We start from the raw sequence: 25,311 nt of genomic DNA, 5'->3' as shown, positions 1-25,311 counted from the left end.
GAAGTTGTGGCTCACACGTGATCGTTGTTCGAGCGGAAGGTGGTTGAGTTTCTGTTTCTTGTCGTTCTGTTTGAGGCTGACGATTGTCTTTGACCTTGACTAGCGGACTTTGTTCGAATTCTTTCTCTCCCTTTTCCTTTCCCAGTTACTTCCATCAACAAAGGTCCAAGTTTTCCGTCTGGATCCTTGTCGATATCTAAGAGCACGGCCACTAACCTCAAACCCTTACTTCAACCATCTTACCCACTCCCATTCATAACATGGCCACGAATAATGTCCGCGTATGTCTTCTCCTTTACTGATCTATCTGTCTAGCTAATGTGTTTCATCCATTAGCTGCCACAGCGACGCACTTTGGCTCAGCGTGCGAAAGCCGACGAGAACGCGATGAGCAGACATGTTCGACAAGCCTCCGCCGGAGGAACTCAAGGTCCATTCCGGTTCACTGCTGGGAAGAGTGAAGCCCTTAGGAGCACGGCTACGCGTCAAGCGCTGAGCGAGGTGACCACCGCAGCCGTAAACCGAAAGGTATACATGTTGTTCGCATGTCCGAGCCACAATGTCTAACGATAATCCCTCTCATCTTCAGGATGCCATATCAAAATCAGGGTTAGGGAAAGAAAAGGAAGAAACCGGTCTAAAGCGCGGTCGGTCTAACTCGACTACTCTGGCACAGCGAGTGCCACTGGGTCCTGGACGAGGTCAAGTTGCTCCTCCCGTTACAAACGCTGTTAATGCGCGCACCCTCCCTGTTCGAACACGCGTGCCAGCACCTCCTAAACGCTCTTCCAAAGTACTCACCGAGCAGATTTTGGAGGAGGAAATAGAGGTGCGGGAAGATCTCCATAGCGAAATGGAGGTCGAAGAAGATATTGCACACGACTATGACGAAGAAGAATTATTGGTGAACGAACAGGAAGTGGAGGCCATGATCGGTATCGACAGCGAGGCTGAGCCGGATGAAGAGGAAGATGATAAGTCCCTACAGCCTGTAGAAGCTAAACCTCCGCGAGTTTGGCCCGATGTGGAGACTGAGCGAGCCCTACGGTACCAAAAGGAAGTGCAGGTCATTCGCTCTCGATTCGAGGATGAGATCGATGTGTACGACACAACGATGGTCTCTGAATATTCTGAAGAGATTTTCGAATATATGTGCGAACTTGAAGTAAGAATAATGTTTAACCGTTCGAATAAGATGACTGATGGCTTTGTTAGGACGAAGTTATGCCGAATCCAAATTATATGGACGGGCAAAATGAAATATCATGGGGCATGCGCCAGACTTTAGTCGATTGGCTTTTGCAGGTTCACCTGCGCTATCATATGCTTCCGGAAACCTTGTGGATAGCAGTGAACATCGTTGATCGATTCCTCACTAAACGAGTTGTTTCATTGTTGAAGCTGCAGTTGGTTGGCGTTACAGCTATGTTCATCGCCGCCAAATACGAGGAGATCCTTGCCCCTTCCGTGGAGGAATTTGTGTTCATGACGGAGAATGGTTATACCAAAGAGGAGATTCTAAAGGGCGAACGGATTATGCTGCAGACTCTAGAATTCCGTATATCACACTACTGTTCTCCGTACAGTTGGATGAGGAAGATCAGCAAAGCCGACGACTATGATATTCAAACAAGGACACTCAGCAAGTTCCTGACAGAAGTAACACTGCTCGACTACCGATTCCTCCGGGTGAAACCCAATCTTGTCGCTGCAGTTGGCATGTATTGTGCACGGAAGATGTTAGGTGGTGATTGGGTATGTGCATCCTTTTATTCTTTCAACTCCAGACACGCGATTCCCTCGTGCATCCTGTTCAACATCATGTGACTAAATGATCTTTTTAGAACGAAGCATTTGTGTTCTTTTCTGGATACACGGAAGAACAACTCATTCCAGGACACAACCTTCTCGTCGAGAAGTTAACAGAAGACAACTTCAACAAGCAATATGTGTGCAAAAAGTATGCAAATAAGAAGTTCCTCAAGGCATCCGTGTTCGCTATCAACTGGGCTAAAAACCATGTCGAGACAACAAACGCGGCCGTCCCAGAATCCATGATTCTAACTCAATAAGCCGTCTTCAGGCTTTGTACTTTGTGCACATTCACTCCCCCATTTCGGATTCCGACGTGTCCTAGCATCTGTACTTGAAATATCCAACCATCTCGTCGATCATCCATATCTCATATCTCTTCTCTTCTTTGGTGTTTTCCATCTGCATACCATCCAGTCTGATTCGGCATCTCACCGGACGTTGCATTTACCTCGGTCTTGATATCATCTGCTTTTTTATTGCTATCGCCATAACCCCTTCCTTTCCCCCTTTCTTCCTCCCCATTTATTTCCAGTCAACAAAAACCCTAGACTCACCGACTCTCACCGAACCGCACTCTAATGCCCACGCATGCCGCCATAACTCTATGCTCACTCTGGGTCACATATACTCTGTTATGAATTACGCCCTCGACTCGACGCTCTCTTACACTCTGTCGTTTCTCGTTTTCTTTTGTTACTCTGTACCATTATCTTTTTTTCTTAAATTCATTTTTTTCAACTGATTCCTGAAAGTGCATTTAAATATGGTTATTTTTCATTTGTTCTGCTGCCAGAGCCGATGTCTCCAATATGGGGAATCTTTTACGTACCCTTGCCTTGACACCTTGACCCTCTCTCTTTCGTCACGAAACCTGCCTCTTCACTCTCATGCTATGCATGATATAGTACAGTCCTTTGTTCTTACGCCTGTATATTACGCATAGCGCGAGTCGCTCCGATACGAAAATATTTATGTCTCTCCTATGACCATTGCTTAATGTCAAGAAGACAGAACCCGCCTTCCTTCATGTGAAGACGGAACGGGAGCTACGGTCGTCGGTAACCACCCAGACGGATGAGCCCATTACGTTATCAATAGCCGGTCATTTCCTCGGGCTTTTCACATGTTCGGCGTCCGGATATAAACTGAATCTTCACCCCGTTTCTCCACATCATCTCTCCTGTCCTTCCTCAAAAATAATCATAATATGTCTGCTTCTTTCAAAGGCCATACAGTCGTTGTTACCGGTGCTGGCGGAGGACTTGGAAAGGCGTACGTATTCCTCTATAATTTGGACCCTTCCAGCTGGAACAAGAGAGGCTGATGTTGTTCTGCGTTTGATTCTAGGTACTCACTCCTTTTTGCTTCTCGAGGCGCCAATGTCGTCGTGAACGATTTCAACGCTGCCGCTGCGCAGAAGGTTGTCGATGAGATTGTCGCCGGTGGGTAGATTTAAGAATACCCGCTTTGTGTCCAAGTCACTGATCTCGGGTCTTTAGCTGGAGGCAAGGCCGTTGCCAACACTTCGTCTGTGTCAGATGGAGCCGCCATTATCAAGAGCGCCGTAGACGCGTTCGGAACCGTCACTATTCTCATTAACAACGCCGGTATCCTGAGAGACAAGGGGTCAGTCTGAACTAGAGTGCGCATCTGAACCTAACACTAAATGTTCTTCAGATTCAAGAACATGTCTGACAAGGAATGGGATCAGATTACCGAGGTCCACCTGAAGGGTGCTTTCGCGTGCACTAAAGCTGCCTGGCCCCTCTTCCGCAAGCAAAAGTTTGGCCGTGTCATCAACACCGCTAGCGCTGCTGGTTTGTACGGTGCGCTCTTCATTTACTTTGACATTCTGCGGTTCATTTTTTTAATATGTATATCAATATCATTAGGCAATTTCGGCCAGGCGAACTATAGCGCGGCCAAGATGGCGCTGGTTGCATTCACCAAAACGCTCGCTCGTGAAGGTGCTAAATATAACATCAAATCTACTGTCATTGCTCCTGTATGTCCTTCTTCACATTTCAATATCTGCGTTTAGCGAATCCAACTTGACCAATCTTCTTTGATAGATGGCCGCTTCAGCCATGACCGAAACCATCATGCCTCCTGAAATGTTGGCTAATCTTAGCGTGCGTCCTATATCCTCTTCCACATTTCATATATTCACGCAAATCGTAGCCTGATTATGTTGCACCTTTCGTTGCTGCTATTTCCCACCCTGACGGACCCGATGCTTCCGGCAAAATATTCGAGGTCGGGGCTGGCTTCATTGCTGAAGTGCGATGGGAGAGGAGCAACGGTGCTATCTTCAAGACTGATGATAGCTTTACTCCTTCAGCTGTAAGTAATTATTCTATTAGTATTGACTTAGTGCATCTGATTTTCTTATTAGGTGAAAGCCAAATGGGACGAAGTGACAGACTTCAGCAAGCCATATTAGTACGCCTTCCGTTTTATCGCCTAGATATGTCTAACCTATGACATCATAGCCCAACTGCCGTGACCGATGTCGACTCTCTGGTATTTCCCCTGGTTTAGGGAAAATATCTATATACTGATCTCTCTCACCACAGGGTAAACTAGAGGCCGCGAAGAAACTCCCTCCTAACGTTCAGGCATCTCCTGCCGTTCGTTTCGATGGACAGACTGTCATCATCACTGGAGCTGGAGCTGGTCTGGGACGTGCATATGCTCTGATGTATGCCAAGCTTGGTGCCAACGTTGTTGTCAACGATGTCAACGCCAACGCAGCTGGCGCTGTCGTTGATGAAATTGTCAAGGGTAAGCAGTCCTTTATCTTTACAAAATTTTCTTTCGTCAACGGCATCGTATAGCCGGTGGAAAGGCCGCTGCCGCCGTGTGCTCTGTTGAAGATGCCGAGAAGATTGTGCAGGTCGCCTTGGAGAAGTTTGGATCTGTCCATGTTCTCATTGCCAACGCCGGTATTTTGCGCGACAAGTCTTTCCAAGCTATGACTGAGCAAGAGTGGGACATCGTTCTTGCCGTCCATCTTCGGTCCGTGCTTAAAGTTATACATATTCATGACTAGCGTGCTCACCTAGGTTTACAGTGGAACCTACAAAGTATTTCTCCACTGATTCCTTTTGGGAACATGTCATATTTATCAATTGTTAGTGTGCTAAAGCCGTCTGGCCTATCTTCCAAAAACAAAAATACGGACGCATCGTAACTACCTGCTCCCAAGTTGGAATTTGTACGTTTTGTTTTCTGGATTATCAGTTCACGCCTGACGCCTTTCCTAGACGGTAACTTCGGACAAGCAAACGTAATAATTTTGGCTTTTTCCTGTCAACTCACTGACTGATGAAACATCCATAGTATTCAACTGCAAAAGCCGGAATCACTGGTCTTACCCGCACTCTGGCAATTGAGGGCAAGAAGTATAACATTCTGGCCAACGCAATTGCTCCCTCTGCTGGTACTGCCATGACCAGCACTATCTGGTATGTTATTTTATTTCTGAAGTCAAGACGTTATATTAAATAAAAAAAACTTTGCAGGCCCCAAGATATGGTTGATGCTTTCAAGGTTTGAAAATTCAGCAATAAAGTTATAAGAATCAGTTCTAAGGAATCTATTAGCCTGACTTCATCGCTCCTATCGTTGGATACTTGAGCAGCAAAGGTATTATTTAATCTCTCATTCCATTTTTTTTTCCAAAGGTTGACGGCGACCTGCTCATAGACAATGAATCAACAACCGGAGACTTGTTTGAAATCCTTGGTGGATGGGCAGCTCAGACACGTTGGCAGAGATCTGGTGGATATGGTTTCCCTACAAACAAGCCATATACCATCGAAGATGTCTTCGCGAAGTGGAGTAATATCACCAACTTCGGTAGGCCCTCTTCCCATTTACCATTTCTAATATCTCTGACAAAAATGTTTTTAGATGATGGTCGCGCAACTAATCCATCATCTACACAAGAAGCTATTCAACAGGTATTAGTCGCATTTTTAACCAGATTTGCAATGTCACTGACATGATCTTACTAGCTTGTGGAGAACTTTGGGAACAAGGGCGACGCTGTCAAGGCGAAACTGTAATTATATCTATCCATACCCTTTATCAATATTCTGTTCTATTTGTATAATATGCATCATCCCAATGTTATCGTTCTCTGGTTCCTACATGCAATACAACCCCCTACCGAACAATGATGTACAGTATGGAAATAATAAAATTACTTTGAGTGAGGCGAACACTCTTACTGACACTTCCCATCAATGATATCTCGTGAAAAACTTTTTTAACCATGCGTGCGCCGGAACCTCACAACGTCTAAGACTCCAGCAATCAGACGTTTCTGGATGAGCGTCATCGGTGGAATTGGCATGTGATTTTCTTCTCAGAATCCGTTCCCCGCTTTCTGGACGGTTGAACATTGAACGTCGAACTACTACCTTGCCTTTTAACGACCGATTGACAGCATAATGACTTCCTTCAAAGACCCAAATGCCTTCTCTGATCCAGAGGACTCTCAACTCGTACGAGATGCGAAGAAAGAGGTGGCAGATCCTGTCCCCTATTCATACACTGAGGTTCAAGACACTGTTTCCCGCACCAGAGCGTTATGCTAACCACAAAATCTCACAGCGTGACGTGATTCTCTACAACCTTGGAATAGGTGCTACAGAGAAAGAGCTTAAATGGACCTTTGAAGGAGACGACGAGTTCTCCGCTTTGCCCACGTTCGGCGTCATTCCCCAGTTTGCCTGCAGTGCAGCACTCCCGCTTGACTGGCTGCCTAACTTCAACCCTGTGCGCTCCCACTTTTATATCTGCTAGTAGAGGGATCTAACTCTGGTTTCATCTCACAGGCCAAACTGTTGCACGGAGAGCAGTACCTGAATATCAAGGGGCCAATTCCAACATCTGGGGAACTCGTTAGTGAGGCTAGGTCGCTCACAGTTATCCCTCATTTCATCACACGTCACTTATTCATAAATTTGGAATGCACAGAATCTTGGAGGTCCTTGACAAGGGCAAAGCAGCTGCGGTTACATCAATAATCGAAACAAGGGACAAAAATACTGGTGAACTGATCTTTGAGAATCAGTCAACGGTGTTCATTCGAGGAGCTGGCGGCTTTGGTGGGAAACGTAATGGAAACGGTCAGACGAATCCATGCCATCATAGCGTTGGTTCTATTGGTCTTATACTTCGTTAATAATACCAGATCGTGGGGCTGCTTCTGCTGCCAACACACCACCCAAACGCAGCCCAGACGCTGTAATTGAGGAGAAGACTAGCACATCCCAAGCCGCTCTCTACCGGTCAGTTTCTCCTTGTATATGCGTCTCCGAAACCTCGTTACTGATAGGAATCATGAACACAGCCTAAGTGGAGATTCTAACCCTCTTCATGTAGGTTTCATTGGTTCCATACCACCACTGCATGGGCTTGACGATGTTTTCTTTAGATCCTTCCTGAGTTTGCGGCCATTGGCGGCTTTGACCAACCCATTCTTCATGGGCTGTGCTCAATGGGGATAGCGGGCAAGCATGTCTTGAAAGCTTTTGGGCCTTACAAAGATATCAAAGTTCGGTACGCAGCCTTAAACCTTACCAGCCACTCTTCGTTTCGTCTAATGAGGCAATCTAAGCTTTGCCGGTGTTGTGTACCCTGGCGAAACCATTGTTACAGAAATGTGGAAAGAAGGCCAGAAGGTTATCTTCAGTAAGTAAAAGCCCACCCAACCAACTCGGTTCTTTGACGCTGAACTCTGATGTTTTATAGCCGCGAAAGTAAAGGAGCGTAACACGATTGCTCTTGCTGCTGCTGCAGTGACCCTTGAAGATTCTGCTGCAAAAGCAAAATTGTGACTTTTTTTTGTCTTTCTCATTTGGAAGTTTATATGAAGATGAATTGAACAAGAAATCTATGACAAATATTAAAAATACATGGGTATAATGGAAAAGTAAGTATATCATCTGCGAGTAACAAAACTATACGTTTGTGTGCTATGTCGTTATACATGAATTTGGATACCCTTGGTTTACTACAGTATGTTCGCCTGAATGGTCGTTATGCGAATAGGGTAACAAGATGGGGCAAGGTTTGGGGAATAAATATATGTCAAGATTTTCAGCATTTATCAAGGAGCCCAAAAGGATCGGAGCCTAATTGGAGCACATCTCTCAGTGATACTTCAAAAACCCGGCGTTAAAAGAAATCATACCAGGATAGAACCAAAAGGTAACTGCCAAGATAAAGTACAGACCTATAGAGTAGGATGAACAAAGGAGTTTTATTGAAATAAGACGAAATGCTATAAAGCTTACCCATAAGAAGAAAGCCCTCTAGCCAATTTGATTTGCCATCTTGAACAACGTAGTTCACTGTAAGAACTGGGAAGGAGAGATGAGACAGTGAATTACTAATTACTCGAGCCCAACACACCTGCCAGAAACATGGTCACAGATTCGTAAGGATCGAACAGCAAGGTCATTGGTTTCCCAAGGATCCACCCTAAAACAACAATGAAACTGCAAGTAGAGTAAGCTCATTAGACCCCTTTCATTAATACAGAGGATAAAACGCACGGAATGACGAAGAGTGCAATTTGCTATTCAATGAAGAACAATCATTAGTTTACTGAAGGTATTATGGTATGATTCACCCTGTACTCACGATGCTGGAACCGACGGCGACGCCAATACTGAGGTTCAATTTATCCTTAACAGACACGGTAACTGCAGTTACGTGCTCTATTCGATGAACTGTTAGCCTTGGTGTTTGCTTGAACGTAATCATGATGAAGCTGACCTGCTGCGTTGCCTACAATGGGCAGCAGAATCATACCGACGAATTCTTTGGAGATTTTTCCGTTGCTCGTCATGCCGTCTATAGAATCAACCAACCATTCAGCAGTAACCGCGACCAACTGGTTGACCAGATATTATTAGTCATTACTTTGACGGACCAATGCAAGTAGCTTACAATAGTGACGGTTATTAACAGGCCGACAGTGACGACGATGCTTAGAGAAGGCTTTTCCTCTTCCTCCTCTACATTTTCCTGGGCCTTTTCTACAGCAGCGACATTCAAGTTGTTACCATTAGGACTTGCAAGACCGAATTGTTGTATGTGCGGTCCTCCATTGTGTAAAGTTGTACTACTCTCTACAGATGCTGGGCCACCAAGTCTTTGTGCAGTCGATTCGATATCAGTACTATGTACGTCATCGTGACGGTGGCGGAAATTTTTTAAGCCTTGCATCCTGAACTTAGGCGAGTCATAACCAGTGCTGACAATGGTGTGTTTCCCTTTGTCTTGATACAGTGCAGTATGGGAGTATAGCTGGAAACTAAGATATGCACCGTAGACTGTTTTATAGTTAATCAATCAGTCAACTACAATGAAAGTACTATGCAGCAATGGGGCGCTTACTTATCAGAAGTATAACGGCGACCTATCGTTGTAATATTCAGATGGTAATTGATACTTGAAGAAACAACAATAACTCACGCCATGACTAACTGCCAAGATATCATGTTTTTCTTGGTCATCTGAGAGCGCTGGGTCCGCAGCAAAGTGGAAAGCGGCAGGGAGAAGGACAGCAATGACACTAATTGTCAATAGGGATGAATTTAATTGGACGGCGCCTATCACAGATTCCCCATAAGCTTGGGCGGCTATCCCAGGGAAAAAAACACACGCACTTATTCCGAAACCTTGTTCAGAGTACTTCATGCCGCCGGCAAAGAAGCACATCCCGAGAACAAGAACTAAGAAAGACAAAAGGGTTAATCCATCGATCAGGAAATAGGCGCGACAGTTGGGCGCTTACGCAGATTACTAAGGATGGATCCCACCACTATTAGCATAAAATAGAAACATTAGCACACGTTTGACAGTAACACATGACAAAGTAAAAACGATCGTGTTTCGATTTGGCAGTCTTCTTCGAGAACATCATGACGTAGTAAAAAATCATCAACTTACACGACGCCTGAACCACACGAAGTTCACATTGAACCAAGGCAATGATCTAGATATTTTCTGTACTTCAGTCACATTATCCCACAAAAAGGCCGCCTTGCTTACAGCGACGATAAGTTCTACGCTGAAGCAAATAGTGAGAAATGTATCAGTATCTATTTGCGAACAAGAAAGCTTACGCATTGCCCTAGTAGAAGAGATTACGTTATTTCAAGTTAAAAGAAACCCTGAGGATACGGCTCACCAATGTTGCGTTGAGAAGTCCAGCTAACGTCTGCCCAACTCTTAGCGAAAGTTCTTCAGTAGCAAATCCCAACAACTTGACAATAAGTCGACTCTAAATGAGCGAATTGGGTATCAACAATCGTACTAGGACCCACTTTTGCTAAGGGTATAATGGCCAAAAACGAAACTAATATGCAACAAATGAGGATTCAGAGTCGATCAATGAAAGGCGTGCCACTCACAAACGAAAATTATGGTATCTCTGTTGGCAAAAGAATGCGGTAGTGCGAAATGCAACGCCCACTGTCATCATCAAACCCATAGGGTAAGTATACAAGTCATATTGCATTAACAATTCGTTCGACAAACCGATACGGGGATAAATATGAGAAGAACATTAAGCCCTGTAAATAATGAGTATGATTCTGAATCATAAAAGTCATTATACTTACAAGAGGCACATAAAATTGCTTTCAGACTCTGCATTACTGTGGGTGTTTCTCCTAATTTATGTGGGGGCTCCATAATCATTCGTGTTTTCTGGCGCATAAGTTGGAATCTCGACCTCGAGACGTTGCTATTACTCCTATGCGGGCCTGAGTTGACACCTGATGTTGAGGCGACACCCTGTGCGGGCGAATTGGGCCCGTTGGAAGTTGGACTTGATAAATTGAGATTTTCTACCAAAGCCCATCATATAAGTAATTGAGAAAAGCTGTGCGCCACGTAACGAAGCGGCCACGGAATTAAAGGAAGACCTGTACCTGCCATGGTCGGATAGCCGCTGGAAGAGACGGGCAGAGAGGAAAGTGCACTGCTGGCCGGGAGCAAGAAGTACTTGGGAAAGGAACCACAGCGCATAGCCATGCAACCCCTTTTATATGTGCATCGTGACGGCCCAAACTACTGGATGCTAAAAATAAACTGACTAGTTTACCTGCTGCGTTCTAGCAAATTCATAACCACACTCAGCGATGTTCATAAGTATTGGCCCACACTGTCATAACAATAGCTCTCTACGACCAGACCCTTACAGTATGGCGCAAGGGACCAGGACTATGATCCCATGTGTGGAGAGCATTCCTATGACACTACTGGGGCCACCGGCGAAGGGGGCATGATGATGGCATGAAGTAGGCATGAGGTGGGAAAGAGAATATATTAAAAAGTAAACAGTCTATATTTAGAACTTCAGGACAATGACTTACTGTCACATTTACAACTAAAATCCAAGTACAGTTCTACATGCAGAGTTGTTCTAGTTGAGCTTATATCTGTTCATCGAAACGCGGATGCCAATTACCCACCGCATGGAAACCTAGATAACAGCCTATGAAACCAAGTTAAATTACTCTCATCTTACAAAATCCCTCACATCAGCATATGTAGATGCGATCCATAACGCATGCTTAGTCCACCAAAATCCCATTATTCAATTATACCAAATAATAATACATGTTTTGTTACCAATAACCCAGGTAAAAAGTGTGAAAAAAAGAGCGCTAGTCATGACATCCTTTCACAAGTCATCTAGCAAAGGTAAACATCGTGTGAGCATAGCCTTGCTCGAGGCACAGTTCTGCACACCCGATAGGTCAATCAGATAGAACGTCATCAGATTATATCTGTTACGGTTTGCACAGCGAATATGCCAGTTTTTTCAAACGGGACCATGTCCCTACTTCCCTTGAATTGACTGGATAAGGGAAGTTGAAAGGAAGCTGGGCGAATCACCAGCGCTTCTAGCCCTGGTACGCAAACGACACTGCGCCGTATAAACCATCTTCGCGCCCAAGCATACCGTGACCGTGGAGGATCTAAACATCAAGCCATCCATGGTCAGCGATCAAATACAGTCGGAACAAAGAGGACATTGACAAACCTCCATCTTTCTTGCATGCCATCCAACTCCACTGCTAACGTTGCCATTCGCGTCCGAAAGTTTCTCCATTTCAATCCTGAAAAGATGAGAGGGCGGAAGGTCTCTGCAAAGAACACTTCCTGCCCCTGACCCTTTCTCAGCAACCCAGGCGCTGGCAGTATCGACGTACCATCCACGACCCCCTTTGCTTCTGATAATCCTCCAAGAACCGGCTCCAGCGCCAAGAGCTCCCAACATAGCTGTCGACAACTCGACAACACGCAACCGTGTCGGAGGTGGCAGCGCAGATGAACTTGATTGCATAATGCTGAAAGATGACGGCGGAGTGCAAAGCGGCCGGATTAGTTGCGTATGCAAGGCAATGGAAGACTGCCGTGTAGCACTTCTGGCATCTGCAGTAGGTAGCCGAAGTCCGCAGTCCAACTCGGGCGAGGTGTTAACCACCGTCAAGATTTCGACATTCGGCGCTTTGGTTTTCAGGAACTCCGCCACTGCCTTGAGTTCCAGATGAAGTATATGCGAAAGACCCAAAGACCGTAGTTTTAGCTGCGGCTTGAACTTGAGCAGAATTTCCTTAGTCATCGGCGTACTTGAAAGGTCAAGATAGACCAAGTTACCGTTGACAAAGGATGGCGCAAAGGTAACGATCTTCAACAAATCGTCTGCGACGATTGGAGAGCCGTACGACATATCTCCATATAAGTTGAGCTCTGTTAATTCCGAAGTGACAGCGGAATCAACCAAAAAACTTGTAATACACTCGCTGGTAAGCTTGATACAACGAGCGAGGGCAAGAGACTTGAGACGCAGTGTCGAAGATTGTCCCAATGAATCGAGAATTTCGGGAGTGACCCGTGTGCCGGATAAGTCGAGGTGCGTCAAATGAGGGAATGCTAGCACAAATGGTCCCAGGAATTGAGGCAAAATGGACTTGACGCCACGCAACCCTAGCCGTCGAAGACCGGGGAAAACAAGAGGTTCATACAGATTACGTTGACGAATCCTACGGGCACCGTTCTCACCCTCGTCTCCTTCGGAATCGGAATCGGATGGTGGTGGAAGAAGGTGCATGTTTACAAAGTCGGTGAATGCGTTGACGAACACAGCGCTGACGCAACCTGTTAAATCGACAGCCTCGATATCTTTGCACTCTCTGCGACGTTCGCGGTCTTCTTCTTCAATATCGTGCAACTCCACAAGAGCACGACCGCGGGTAGGGCGACCTCTGCCGCCGGAAGGAGCGCCGCGCAGGAACAATTCATTGAGGACAGGTAAAGTCAATGCCCCGTCCATATATTCCGTCGCACCAAATGCGGTTAAATTTGGCATTTCCTGTACAAAAATAGGTCAGAAAAAAAAACCAAACGTGATATGACGAAACAAACCTTTAGCACGGCTTGAACTCGGTCGCCAGTTACAAAGCGACTGTTTACACCTTCTTCTACAGAGCGACGCATACCAATGGTGCGGAAATGATTGAAATCAAGGTGCCGGACAAAGCGGCCAGGACGAGGATCTTCGGGAGTCGGGACTACAGAGCCGATATGGTCAATATTCGATGAAGAAAAAAAAAATGCAAAACATACCGTAGACACCAGGGGCTCTGGTATTCATGACATCCTGGATGGCGTTGCTAATCGACCTCAGGATCTTCCACCGAGCAGGACTCTTGCTCTTGGGCCTGAGTCGACGAGGACTTGGGTCTCGCGATGGGACAGGTGAAAGTAGGTCCAAACTGATAGAAACATCGGGTGCATCCAAATTGTTGAATAAATTTTCATCGAAGCGGAACGCTTGCTCATGGTTGGAAATAACATGCGCGGAGTCAATGGCAGCTTGTGTTGCCGCTTGAATGGTTTTCCCCATTACGCTATCGACGGTTTCCTCATCATAATTCCATGCGATCTCCTCGACGAGAGATAGCCAAGTGCGAGGCAAGCGGACTTCAAGCCTGAAATGAAAAAAGGTCAACAAAGGCCTTGAATATATGAAGAAAAAGACACACTTGTGCCAGAGCCATGGTTTTGCAGCTTGGTACCAGGCATGATTGACGAGACAGAGGTTGGCGAGTGTGCGACGAACCACTGGTTCAGGCCAGTAACCTGGAGGTACGGACGATGGATGGGCGGTAGGAACCCCAAGGTCACCTTCTACGTGAATGAGAGGGTCGAGGGAAGGCTCATCTGGGAGCAAACAGGAAGCGTACAGCTGAGCACATATGGCGTAGAGGATCTCCTGGGGGTACTGTGTATCTTGAGTAGTAGATGTGAGAGCAGTAGACATTCAAAAACTAGATTGAGTGAGATGGAGAGAAAAAAGCAGTTGGATGAGAGTTGTTGGAAGAGCCGGGAATGCATTTGAAATCGATGCGGTGTCTTATAACAAATACCAAGAGAAGTGACGCCCGTTCGTCGAGTGTGTCACACAATCTCACACAATGTGGGGTAATAACGTTCTAGAATAAACATATCCCGGATCAAAATATATTTATTCCGTTATCGTGCACATAGCCGAGCCGTGCAGATCTCAGATCCTCCTTATCTTTTCGCCTCTTACCACCACTATAACTTGCCCTCTCTCCCTCCAGATCCTCTGAAACTCCTCTTTTTCTCTCCCAACTCCCCCCACTTTTCTCTAGCTTTGTAGCGTCCCTTGCGGGCCTCCAATTTTTCACCCTCGGAACCTGCCGGTAACCCCAGCCCGGTCATGAGACCCGTTCTCTATATGTCCTGCCGATTCATCAGGATCATGTTGGCACGGTCGGGCCTCGTCTATGTCAACATATGGTGAAATTTTGAGGAAAATAGCGACGTTCGGTGCTCGTGTCGGAGGCGCTATGCTTTAATTACGTCCAGCACCCTGCATTTTGGCTTTTGTTGGTCTGCAATGGCCCTAACTCTTTTCATTTCTGCCACAAGGAACGCACTGACCAGGCTTTCACATCGCTTGCCTTTTGCGAATAAATCCGTCGTACAAACTGCGATTTGGCGTACACCGTTCAGTCTATTTTCTCGCTGCCTCACGGCCCATGTTGCTAGTTAGACTCCGGCCGTACAATCCAAGCTATATGGGCATGGATGTCCTCGTTGCAGAACCAGAGCATGGTATGCGGTTAAAAATCTTCTGGAACGATTTCTACCGACGGCTCTCCGCGCCAATCGAGTGTCATCTTTCTTTACTTCAGGTTTACCCTTGTTCTAGGTATTACTTGTGAATCTGGGGACATTGGTCTGGGAATTGCCTTTCTCCCTCGATGCACATGTGGTGTTCTACTCCACCACATTCTGCGGAGGATCATGATCTAATTACGGGGTCACTTTACGCCAACTTTGTATTGGAGTTCCCGAGAGTCTATGACCCTCATGACAGCAGATGAACACATAAACGCACAATATGGACATTTTCTTCCTTCAAGCGAAAAGCTTTCGATTGAATTACACGCTGCCTATGATACTTTTCTATTGATTTGTTTCACATCTTCCAGCACATTCTCTATCCTTCCTCAATTTGGTATCTTTCCACCTTAGCATCATCTGATGGTTTTCTACCCTTCGCAATTTACCTTGATGCCATGAATGAAAAATTCCGGACCTTCTCCTATAATTATTGCTGCTGAGGAATGCCTCCTTTTGCGAACTCTGCCGTCGGGCGCGGATTAATTATGACCTCCCAAAGGCGATGATATATAACGAGATGATCTACTAGCGACGAGCGTCCACCAATGCCATTGTTAAGCACGTTGGACTTGTTCGGAGAACTCGCTAGGCTGGTTCGTGTCTGTTATGGATCTCATGGAATCAGGCCATATTCAAACACATTAATTGGCATTTTAAGGGCCCGATCATGGGATAAGTAAATGAGAATGTGTGCCATCCGTTGAAGGATCATCTGAACCTTTACAACCACAAATTGTGAGATCCGTGAACAAGACACAACTTTCGTAATTTCATATTCTATCCTTTCATATTCTTACCCCGTGGGTTTGGCGGCTTGCACATTCATTCGTGTTTTATTCGGGGTTCTCCGTTCTTGATGCCACTGAACCAGCTATGTTACGCAATGTCAAAGACGTGGGTTCAGGGAATGCCGCAGTCGAAGGTCTATTAGTATCAACCGCGAAGTTGCAAATGTACAGAATTAGGTGCGAAGAATCGACACTTAAATTGTCCCCGTATGATTGGCATTTACGAAGGACCTTTAAATAGGACCTACCCAATGACTACCCGCGATGACAATCCGTTGTACTGAGTAATACAGGGTGTCAAATATACACTCTAGGGGTATCTGGATTCACCCTCGAACATAGAAGTCATACTGGGTGAACATCCAGACAAGACTTGTAGCTGATAAAGGAGGTCAGACGACAGGGAGTGAAACTGGGTGTTGCAGTCTTACTTGAGACAATGACAGGGCTTATTACACCTGGAAAGAGCTTTGCCGTTCGGAAAATGAGGAGTTCGGAGAAAAAGTGGCCAAAGGCAATGAGATAGGACAAGAGTGCTATATCATAAATACTAATTTGACGTGTCAGATGACCAACGCAGTTCAAAGCATACAAGTCGCGTACATTTTGTTGTTGATATTGTATGCAGCATAACCACGAATGACTGCGGACGTCAGAGTCCACACAGCAAAGGTACGCGCTTGGAGGGCGGTCACTGACGTGTCACGTCGTTTATTCTGCTAGCCTGCTCGCAACGGGATCACAGACGCACCAGAGGTGGCGGGAACATTGTTGTAGAGTTTACGGGTCAGCTTGAGCGTCAGAAGATTCTGGATGCTATTGAACACGGCCGCACCAGCAACGAACAGCTGCCAGTATGCGAGCCATCCTGCGGAGGATGGGAGATCTTTAGAAACGTGACTGAGTGAAATGATGGAGATAACAATAGAGCGCGTCTTGGACCTACAAGGAGCGAGGAAAGAGGACATTATGGATCTTTTGATTCTGTCTGGTGTACGTGGTCGTGTGGGAGGAAAGAAGCCAAGTTGGCTTACCTAATGCAAATATCGCGACCCTGACAGTGAATTTGTTGAATTTGCAGGAACACTCGTCCCTGGAAGCTTGGTTCTCTCCACTTCGCCACGGTTCTTGCATTCCCCGTGGTCATCAATGGAAGCTGTCCCCACCCACAGGCCGGGCTCCTTGCGCTCGATGGCAAGCAATTCCAGCATAGCTAGTGGCGTCAGTCTCTCCCGCCGGCCAAGAACAACAAGCAGGGCACGTTCGCGCACTGTCACCGGAGGGTCCTTCCGTGCTGAGGATGTCCCCGAACTCCCAACCTCGCCCTCAGACCTACCTTATCTTGCTTCGCCATTTCACGAGGCTCCATCAGAGGACTACAAAGTATCCTCGTCCCCAACGCCCCTGAACGAGCCTCCTAGTCGGCCTCCAAGGTCTCCTCATAGACTTGACGCAAATGAGATACGTAGCAGTGATACGGCGTCCTCACAGGGTGCTACCGATGCAGACCCAACATTCGTTGATGCGGCTCCTGTTCCAATCACCTCTATTTCTGGGAAGCCGGTACGTGTTTAAACTTTGCACGCGTCCAACTTGAGCTAAACCGTGCTCTATACAAAAGTCAAAGGCAAGTAAACAGGCGTCTACTCTACCGCATCTAGACACCGGGTATCGACCCCCTCCATCAGCTTTTCAACGAGATCCTGCCTTGACACCGGTGATCAATGTACGCGACTCGGTATCGACGCAACAGTCGGGGGTGTCGTCCTCTCTTTACCCTCCTTCCACGTCCACTGCCTCTGCGCCCGAATCTCCGACATCACCACAATCGATGGCAAGCCAAGCTGACGCTGTGCCATTCAGCGTCGAAGTCAACGAAGTGCAGGATTTCGACGGCGACGATGTGGCATATCGTCTCCGTTTACTTGTCAAGAATAATTATTTTCTCCCCCCAGCACATTCGAAGCCTTCTCCTGCAGACCTCGTATCTTCCTCCCTGAACCCCTCGAAGAAGTCGCCACGTTCCCCCGCGCCTAATTTTCTGGACCTCTTTCGGGTCGGCAAATCGAAGTCGAAGCCAACAACCCCAACTGGACAAGGATCAGCGTTTGATCCCATGGCTCCGATGCTTCGAACCACGGCCGACTCTATCACAGCTTCCTATGCCCTCCGGGGCAATCAATCGCGACCTCCACAACAGGCGCCTAATGTCCCTATGCATAGTCCGAATCCAGCACCTAGGGGAAGAGTGGTGGTTGTACGAGAGAAAATGACGGACATTGCCGTCGCTGCCAAGCAGTCTGAACAAGACATTAAGATGCGGGGTGCTCGACTTGAACAAACCTCTCAGAAGGGCGATTCAACTTCTGTAGACGATATCATCGACCCAACAGACGCTGTAGATATACCCCCTCCATCTCCGTCTTATCCTTTTGCAGTTCAGGCTTCGGCAATGCATGGCTTGGGAGTTTCAGAATCAGTAGGTGCAGATATTCTTGCTGAGCGTCTACCTCCTGGTAAACATACACCCGCATATGATCCTGTTGAGGACACCTGGAGAAAAGCATTGTTGCATCAAGCTGTACATCATTCTCTAGACAATACCCCGGATGTTTCGACTCTTTCTCAGATCATTGCTCCATCGACTCCCTTGAGTTCTCCGATGTCAATTCCCACTGATTCCCCACATCAAGATACACCTAAAGCTACCCAGAATCTGCTGCAGCAAAAGATCACAAATCATCCTCTTCCAGAGAGTCCTTCCAAGATCAAGCATTTTCGTGAGAAGTCTAATGCGTCGACTGCGAAAAGTATTTCGAAGGCTGGTTTGACTGTTTCCACTCCTGACGGTTCTCAAGAACTATCAAGACCCACGAGCTACCAGCGCGTGGACACGCCGTCTGGACCGCTAACACCACTTGGGCCGCCTCCACCTAGAAGATTCCCTAACTCTGCGTTTTCATTGTCCCAATCTAATGCAACCAATGGACGAGTCTCTCCTTTGTCAGTACGTAGTCTTGATGATTCCCGCCATATTCTACGACGGGCAGCTTCGTCGCCGTTAATGACAGACGGATACAATACATCATTATCGAGACTTGACCTCAGTTCACCTCCACCTATGCCTCCTTACGATCCTAGATTTTCCCAAGCATCATCGTCACGGTCCATCCGCACAAGCGTAGATGACGACGCCTCCGAAGTGCACCTTTCCGACAACGAAGCATTACCTCGAAGATCTCTGGCGCTGTCGGCCATGCGAAGCAAGCCTTCTATGTCTGAATATTCTCATGCCTCACAATCACCTACAACGTCTACATTCCAGGATATGCTTAATCATGATTCTCAGTCAGTGTCTCCGGTTCAATCGGAACCCTCTCGATTTACTGGCGAACCGCTTGAACGAGTGGCTACATACAGGTCAAGTGTTTCCGCTCGTTCTGCTGCTACATCCCCGCCTCCAAGGCATTCAAGCTCTTTGGCTTATACACCGCTACCACCACCACCTCGGACCACTTCTTTGAACTATCAAGGTGTAAAGAAACAATTAAGCTCGTCGTCTTCTCGAAGAGAAGACAGCTTGCGTGAAAGCTCAGACGACCCTACGTTCCACATCACAGCTCCCGAACCTACTACACCTCCTCTGCCTGGATCTGGACATCGTAGTCATTTCCACACTCCCCCTCTCTCTATCGATACTTCTATGGTTTCGCTTTCGCCTGGACTGCGGTCAGCTCCAGGGCCATCTTCGTTAACGTCTTTCTTCGATGATATTCAGAGTCAACCTAATGCCATGGATGATTTGGAATCATCTTCAGACGAAAGTGAAGACGAACCACCGCGTATTACCCCTCAAATATACGACGATCCACGAAATAGAGCCGCATCGGTCAGTACGTCTCCTGGTGGATCGCGCAGTCCGATAATGAAGCATGGCAATTATTCCACACCCTATATCCGCCAAAACCGGCCTCCAATTGGACACGATGCTCACTCTAAACAGCCTATATCCAACAAAACTCCCTCCTTACTATCGAAGAACGATGCACAGGGTTCTTCCTATGATTTCTTCAAATACGCTCAAGATAATCCGCTTAATTTCTCGGCTCTCGCTGGCGATGCCGAAGGGGCTCGCAGACCTGCTACTGCTGACCATGTGCATACGTGGAGACATAATCAAGAGAAGCAGGAATCGCTCAGAAAACTAGATGGCATGCTCATTCAGCATATTGAAGATGAGAGAGACCACATCAAGAGAATAGCAACTCATCTGAAACAGACAGCTAACCCTACCTAGACTAGCATTTTGCATTCCCAGCCATACACACATACATACGTTGGACTATTTATTTCGCTTCGTTATCCCGCTTCAATCTTATATATACCATATTGATTTTAAATGCTTTGTTGTATCGTCGCATTTTTTTTTGGAACATCATAACGAATGATATTTTTGATAATGCTTTTCCATAATGCTCTTGACAGCACTCGACTCCTAAGTACATTTTGCCTCGTTCCGCACCTCGTTCAGGTTGAATGCCGGGATGGAGAGAGAATTACACGAACACGTGGCCGATTTATTGCTACTTTAGACGCCCCTGTGCCAAAGTGGGCCTCGCGTAATTCCGACTGCCCGAGTCACCGCCATCTGTTTGGGGCTGTTCTTGTTGCTTGTACTCATACCACATTCTTCCCCCATTTCTTCCCCAACGCACTCATGGACAGATTCAACGAAAGACGCTATTATCCCTATTCATGGCACCAGGTCAAGCCTTAACATCTTGTCGATCTGCCTCGTGCTGACCAGACTCTAATTCATAGTCGCATGATCAGGTGGATTAAATTGGGTTTTCGGTGGTGAGAAGGTGCTCATTCAAGTGTAATACTAGGCTACGGTGCTCCTTATGGTACCATACTCAGTTCAAGATGAGGATTTATCAGTAAGGCTTGCATGCATGTTCCTTTAGTATGAACGCTGCTTACGCTCGACACATCCTCATAGGTTGTCATTGACAAGGAACATTTAATCATCAGCGTCAAAGGAAATCCCCCCATTGTCAAGGTGCCCTTGTCTTGTGTTCCTGTTTGTTATGTTTGGTATTAAAGATACATAGGGGAGGATATATGGCTCTGTCGACACCGATAGCTGCGTGTGGCAATTGGAACCTCGTAGCTCGCATTTAACCGCTCGGGAACGAACCCACTCTACAGCATCAACAACATCGACACACTCATCTTACGCATTTGTCTCTGATCCAGATATATCAAGCAGCTTTGCTGCCTCTCTCGAAAGTGGTCCTGTATCAGACGCTGAAGATGTCTATTCGCCTTCGCCTTCATCGCCAGTGCTTGCATACGCTGACGAAGGCTTATATCCTGTCCAACGCCGCAAGCTCAGTCCAAACCCTATCCACTCTCGCTCTGTGTCCCCTGGCCATGCCCACCCCAGTATGACGTCGTCCTTCTCTTCCCTAGATTCCCGACAATCACCACAGTCAGGTAGATTGCTGACTGTTCACCTGGAGAAAGAGCAATCCACAATTTGGCCATCTCTCATCGTTGGACCAGTCCCTGAATCTTTGTCCTCGAGCATTTCAAACACAGTGGTGGTCTTTGATGCAAATGAGGAGTCAGAAGAAAAGTATAACATGGATCCAACAAGCTTGGCGTTGATTGCTTTAGAGCTGTCTGATATACGTAAGGAAAAGCAAGAAGCTTTCGAGTATTTCCTGTGAGTGCTGTGTACCTTCATTATCTCAGCGTTAGGTTTACGATGCTTGTTTGCCAGACGGTCATGGAAGCAGGCACATGTCCCATCGGCCACCATGCGGCTTGTGTCTCATTACCTACCTCTCGAATCGACTGAAGAGATTGTTGAACCGGTCGGAAAACCTGCCCCTGGAAGTACAGCCTATTATCTTCACTCCATTGGCGGATATAGGGGCCTTGCACAACTTTACCTTGAAGCAGGCTTATTACATCTCGAGGGCGCAGCATCTACTTTGCTTGCCGCGTCCTACTCTACTCTGGCCTCTATTCGTATACCTATTCAAGCTCAAATTGGCGAAGGTGGTACGGAAGCCTGGAAACGTGATCGTGAAGCGGCCGCGGAGTTCTTTGAACGAGCAAGAACATTGTATCCTATCCTCGACATACCTGCCTTGCCATCCGATGCTGGTTTAGAGCTGGAAATGCCCATCATGCATCTGACTCCGTCGGCGCCTGACAGCATCCAGTCCAAAGAGTCGCACTACGAAGACTCAGAAACAGAGATTCCTGTCGTTCGTCGACGCAGAAAAAGAGAGGAAGAGATTGTTCTTGAAAAACCAAACACAGACATGGACGATTATGACAATACATGGTACCTTTATATACCTGGAATAATTGGTGCAGGGACTGCTTTGTTGGTTGTAGGGATTGTCGGCGCCCTGAGCTTCTCAAACTGGTCAAGGAGGAGCCAGAGCTCGTAATACTTGATAAATGTAATACTATGACGGGATATACCGCAGAAACACTGCTCAATGCTCGATACCAAATGTATTTACCTCATTAGACAATGCTTTCCGTCTAATTTATCATACTGGAAAATATTCAAGTCTTGGTTGAACCTCGACAAATTTTTTTTTAAGTCAAGTGAAGGTGATCGCAATCTTTACTTCCAATTGCGGTTATTTCGAGGCTGCTCTCACCCGTGTAATTGTTACCGCAATGTCGTCGACTCCTACAGAGTGGAATGTGCATTTCCTTCGAGATGAAGGAGCTGTTGCTCCCACTGAAGGCCGCAATGCGCTTATTATTCTAAATACCTCTTTCTCCTTAAACCTCCTACAAAGAATCTGGTCCTCGACGCAATGGCATTGCTGCGCTGATGGAGGCGCCAATCGACTTTACGATGCTCTCCAGGCTGAAGAACGTACCAAGTAGGACCTCTAGCCATGTTTCTACCACTCAACAGTGAAGAGTAACTGAAAACTTCCGACTGTCAAGTTATCTTCCCGACCTGATAAAAGGAGATTTAGATTCACTTCGTCAGGACGTTCGGAATTTCTACGCTAATCTTGTACGATAAAACATCTTGGGAGCTGGTTAATTAAACTTAATGCTAAATACAGGGCGTCACAATAATTAAAGATGGCGATCAAGATTCGACAGACTTGATGAAATGCATTAGTGCCCTGGAGGAGAAGGAAAGCTCCGAGCGACAGGCGAGTAAATCGATTATTCAACGTTTCGAAGATGGACTGAAATATTGTTAGCGCTATGAAATTCTTCTTCTCGGTGGCTTAACGGGACGCTTGGATCAAACTATTCACACTTTATCATACCTTCACAAATTGCGCAAGCAACGCCAACGTGTCTTCGTCGTGACAGATGAAAACGTTGGTTGGGTGCTTGACTCGGTAAGACCTTGATTTTTTTCGTCCTTCTGAGGAATAATAAGAACGAACACATGGCAGGGAGAACACGAAATTGAAATCGACCACGACCTCCTTGGTCAAACGTGCGGCCTTCTTCCAGTAGGCATCGATGAAACTATTCTTACCACCTCAGGATTAAGATGGAATTTGAGTGCGTCCAAAGAAACGTTATCACAACTTCCTTAGCAATCTAAAAATCATTCCTAGCCAACGATACATCATCTTTCGAGGGCTTAATATCGACATCTAACCACTTACTTCCTGAGGAGCCAATCGTTCGAATTAGGACGTCCAAGCCAATATGGTGGACGGTAGAGTTAAAACCCCTTCGCCGCTAGTTTTATCTGTATCATCGCGATTATATCAGAGTGCAATCAGACAAGTAAGTGTTGGAAAGCACAACTTATTGTAATTTACCATGTTACTGGATCCCAACTACTTTTGAATTTCTATACAAATACCCGACGTTTTGACTCGTTCGGAAAGCTCCTTGCTTATCTTCCATCATCATGTCAGATCATGCAAAAACGATAACTGTTCTGTATTTCGCAGCAGCCTCTACTGCAACGGGAATAACATCAGAGGAAGTCCCGATACCTGAAAGTGGTCTAAAGCTTTTAGGATTGACCGAACTATTGGTATCGCGGCACCCAAATGTAGGCCTCAAGGAAATCATAGATGCAAGCCAGTGGAGCGTTGATCTCGAGATGGTGGACGACCCTGAGACCATTTTGCTGAAGGGAGGCGAGGAAGTTGCTGTGATATGCCCAGTGTCAGGGGGCTGATAGAATGACAAGAAGTCAGAATACATGGGAGAAATCATGGACGGTTGAGAGTGAGTGGTTCGTTGGATTCCCACCTCATTCCTCTCCAATGTTCACCTTCTCCGCCAGATTATGGGCAGCAGCAGGTTGTGCCGTCATAAGCTATCTAGCCTATTCTACGCAGACATATTTTACAACTCAGTTACCCAAGGCCGCATTTCGTGCGTCACGACTGACACCGAGCACTTTTCTTATCACCGAATACAATGATATTTTCTCTGAACATCCTTTCATATACGCCAAAGTCGTTCCATCAGCGAACACAATCCTCATCATCGACACGGGATGCGGCGGTTTGTCAAATGACACAGATATCGAGATAACTAGTTTGCGAAAGTTTATTGAATCCGCCAATGTCAAAGATAATAATGGGGCACCAATTAACGAAGGAGGAAAGATGGGCTACGTGGTAGCCTTGACACACGTCCATTACGATCATATTTGTGCGTTGAAGTCGTTGTATCCCATATGAATTTCAAATCCTGATCCTTTGCAGTGGCGGTTGAAGACTTGTAAGTCACTTCAACGGCCATTTTTGACAACTCTGCTTTGACCATGAGAACAGTAAAGATTGGCCGATTCTCGCCTCCGCACATTCCCCCAGTTTTCTTGAGAAAGATGCGATACCCGAGCATTCCATTTGTAATGCGCTAAACTTGACGACTCCTCAATACACACCAACCCTCGTGCCACACATGCATAATATTCTTTCATCCGATGCCGACAAAAAGCCATTAGGTATGACAATCTTGCACACGCCAGGACATACACCGGACGAAATCGCCCTCTATGATGAAGTAGAAAAGATGCTCTACGTCGGAGATTCTCTCTATGAATGGGAGCCAATTATTTTCCCGAAAGAAGGGTCGATCGCAACCTGGTTTTCTTCGATGGACTATCTGATATCCTTCGTGGAGGAGAAAAACTCTGTACTACAAGGCTCCGATGACAAGGGTCAAGCACCCTCAGAAATTCTGATCAACTCCGGCCACTGTACAGCGCGGCAGCCAGCGTTAGATGTTCTTATAAAAGCGAAATACTTCATGGAGGACGTAGTTGCGGGAAAAGAAGAGGTGAAAGAGAGGGGCTGGAGTCGGGGAGAGGCAACAGTGATGTATGGGAAAACGGGGGATAGATTTTCACTCCGTTGCCCAGAGCGGCTAGTGCACGAAGCACAGAATGTAATGAGGAATGACTGAGGTGGCAATGTCGGAT

At 46.5% G+C, this 25,311-nt stretch overlaps 9 protein-coding genes across 9 annotated transcripts; 6 read left to right on the top strand and 3 right to left on the bottom strand.

The window, feature by feature from the left end:
• Positions 1-260: 260 nt before the first annotated feature.
• On the top strand, positions 261-2,072 carry JR316_0005969 (G2/mitotic-specific cyclin cdc13; the record flags this gene model as incomplete). The annotated part of the gene is made up of 5 exons (XM_047891719.1): positions 261-281; positions 337-528; positions 590-1,165; positions 1,216-1,755; positions 1,845-2,072. 5 exons carry the CDS (start codon positions 261-263, stop codon positions 2,070-2,072), a joined length of 1,557 nt encoding a protein of 518 aa, XP_047749068.1.
• A 950-nt stretch (positions 2,073-3,022) lies between these two features.
• On the top strand, positions 3,023-5,885 carry JR316_0005968 (Peroxisomal hydratase-dehydrogenase-epimerase; the record flags this gene model as incomplete). Its single annotated transcript, XM_047891718.1, has 15 exons — positions 3,023-3,087; positions 3,163-3,257; positions 3,294-3,441; positions 3,493-3,641; positions 3,708-3,820; positions 3,888-3,947; positions 3,997-4,158; positions 4,211-4,231; positions 4,392-4,599; positions 4,653-4,846; positions 5,158-5,282; positions 5,340-5,367; positions 5,502-5,676; positions 5,731-5,780; positions 5,835-5,885. 15 exons carry the CDS (start codon positions 3,023-3,025, stop codon positions 5,883-5,885), a joined length of 1,644 nt encoding a protein of 547 aa, XP_047749067.1.
• Positions 5,886-7,926: 2,041 nt separating this feature from the next.
• On the bottom strand, positions 7,927-10,494 carry JR316_0005967 (Vacuolar calcium ion transporter; the record flags this gene model as incomplete). The annotated part of the gene is made up of 18 exons (XM_047891717.1): positions 7,927-7,961; positions 8,021-8,062; positions 8,124-8,189; positions 8,242-8,310; positions 8,608-8,725; positions 8,782-9,167; positions 9,232-9,253; positions 9,310-9,446; positions 9,504-9,569; positions 9,632-9,658; positions 9,787-9,832; positions 9,889-9,907; positions 9,963-9,970; positions 10,028-10,120; positions 10,164-10,195; positions 10,251-10,311; positions 10,378-10,412; positions 10,461-10,494. The coding sequence occupies 18 exons, from the start codon at positions 10,492-10,494 to the stop codon at positions 7,927-7,929; spliced, it is 1,296 nt and encodes a 431-aa protein (XP_047749066.1).
• Positions 10,495-11,750: 1,256 nt separating this feature from the next.
• Positions 11,751-14,173, bottom strand: JR316_0005966 (uncharacterized protein; the record flags this gene model as incomplete). The annotated part of the gene is made up of 5 exons (XM_047891716.1): positions 11,751-11,825; positions 11,891-13,222; positions 13,276-13,421; positions 13,477-13,841; positions 13,896-14,173. 5 exons carry the CDS (start codon positions 14,171-14,173, stop codon positions 11,751-11,753), a joined length of 2,196 nt encoding a protein of 731 aa, XP_047749065.1.
• A 2,007-nt stretch (positions 14,174-16,180) lies between these two features.
• JR316_0005965 (Ergosterol biosynthetic protein 28) lies at positions 16,181-16,822 on the bottom strand (the record flags this gene model as incomplete). The annotated part of the gene is made up of 5 exons (XM_047891715.1): positions 16,181-16,233; positions 16,286-16,404; positions 16,458-16,548; positions 16,606-16,740; positions 16,801-16,822. 5 exons carry the CDS (start codon positions 16,820-16,822, stop codon positions 16,181-16,183), a joined length of 420 nt encoding a protein of 139 aa, XP_047749064.1.
• A 181-nt stretch (positions 16,823-17,003) lies between these two features.
• JR316_0005964 (uncharacterized protein) lies at positions 17,004-20,151 on the top strand (the record flags this gene model as incomplete). The annotated part of the gene is made up of 2 exons (XM_047891714.1): positions 17,004-17,417; positions 17,476-20,151. 2 exons carry the CDS (start codon positions 17,004-17,006, stop codon positions 20,149-20,151), a joined length of 3,090 nt encoding a protein of 1,029 aa, XP_047749063.1.
• Positions 20,152-20,758: 607 nt separating this feature from the next.
• Positions 20,759-22,778, top strand: JR316_0005963 (uncharacterized protein; the record flags this gene model as incomplete). Its single annotated transcript, XM_047891713.1, has 6 exons — positions 20,759-20,794; positions 20,857-20,916; positions 20,969-21,585; positions 21,643-22,215; positions 22,248-22,391; positions 22,484-22,778. 6 exons carry the CDS (start codon positions 20,759-20,761, stop codon positions 22,776-22,778), a joined length of 1,725 nt encoding a protein of 574 aa, XP_047749062.1.
• Positions 22,779-23,781: 1,003 nt separating this feature from the next.
• On the top strand, positions 23,782-24,057 carry JR316_0005962 (Molybdopterin synthase sulfur carrier subunit; the record flags this gene model as incomplete). Its single annotated transcript, XM_047891712.1, has 1 exon — positions 23,782-24,057. The coding sequence occupies one exon, from the start codon at positions 23,782-23,784 to the stop codon at positions 24,055-24,057; it is 276 nt and encodes a 91-aa protein (XP_047749061.1).
• An 88-nt stretch (positions 24,058-24,145) lies between these two features.
• On the top strand, positions 24,146-25,295 carry JR316_0005961 (uncharacterized protein; the record flags this gene model as incomplete). The annotated part of the gene is made up of 3 exons (XM_047891711.1): positions 24,146-24,539; positions 24,593-24,608; positions 24,662-25,295. 3 exons carry the CDS (start codon positions 24,146-24,148, stop codon positions 25,293-25,295), a joined length of 1,044 nt encoding a protein of 347 aa, XP_047749060.1.
• Positions 25,296-25,311: the final 16 nt, after the last annotated feature.

This window comes from Psilocybe cubensis, chromosome 5 (assembly GCF_017499595.1).
Source record: "Psilocybe cubensis strain MGC-MH-2018 chromosome 5, whole genome shotgun sequence".
NCBI classification, from domain to species: domain Eukaryota; kingdom Fungi; phylum Basidiomycota; class Agaricomycetes; order Agaricales; family Agrocybaceae; genus Psilocybe; species Psilocybe cubensis.
The sequence above is the reverse complement of the archived record's forward strand: the minus strand, read 5'-3'. Positions and strand labels throughout refer to the sequence as shown.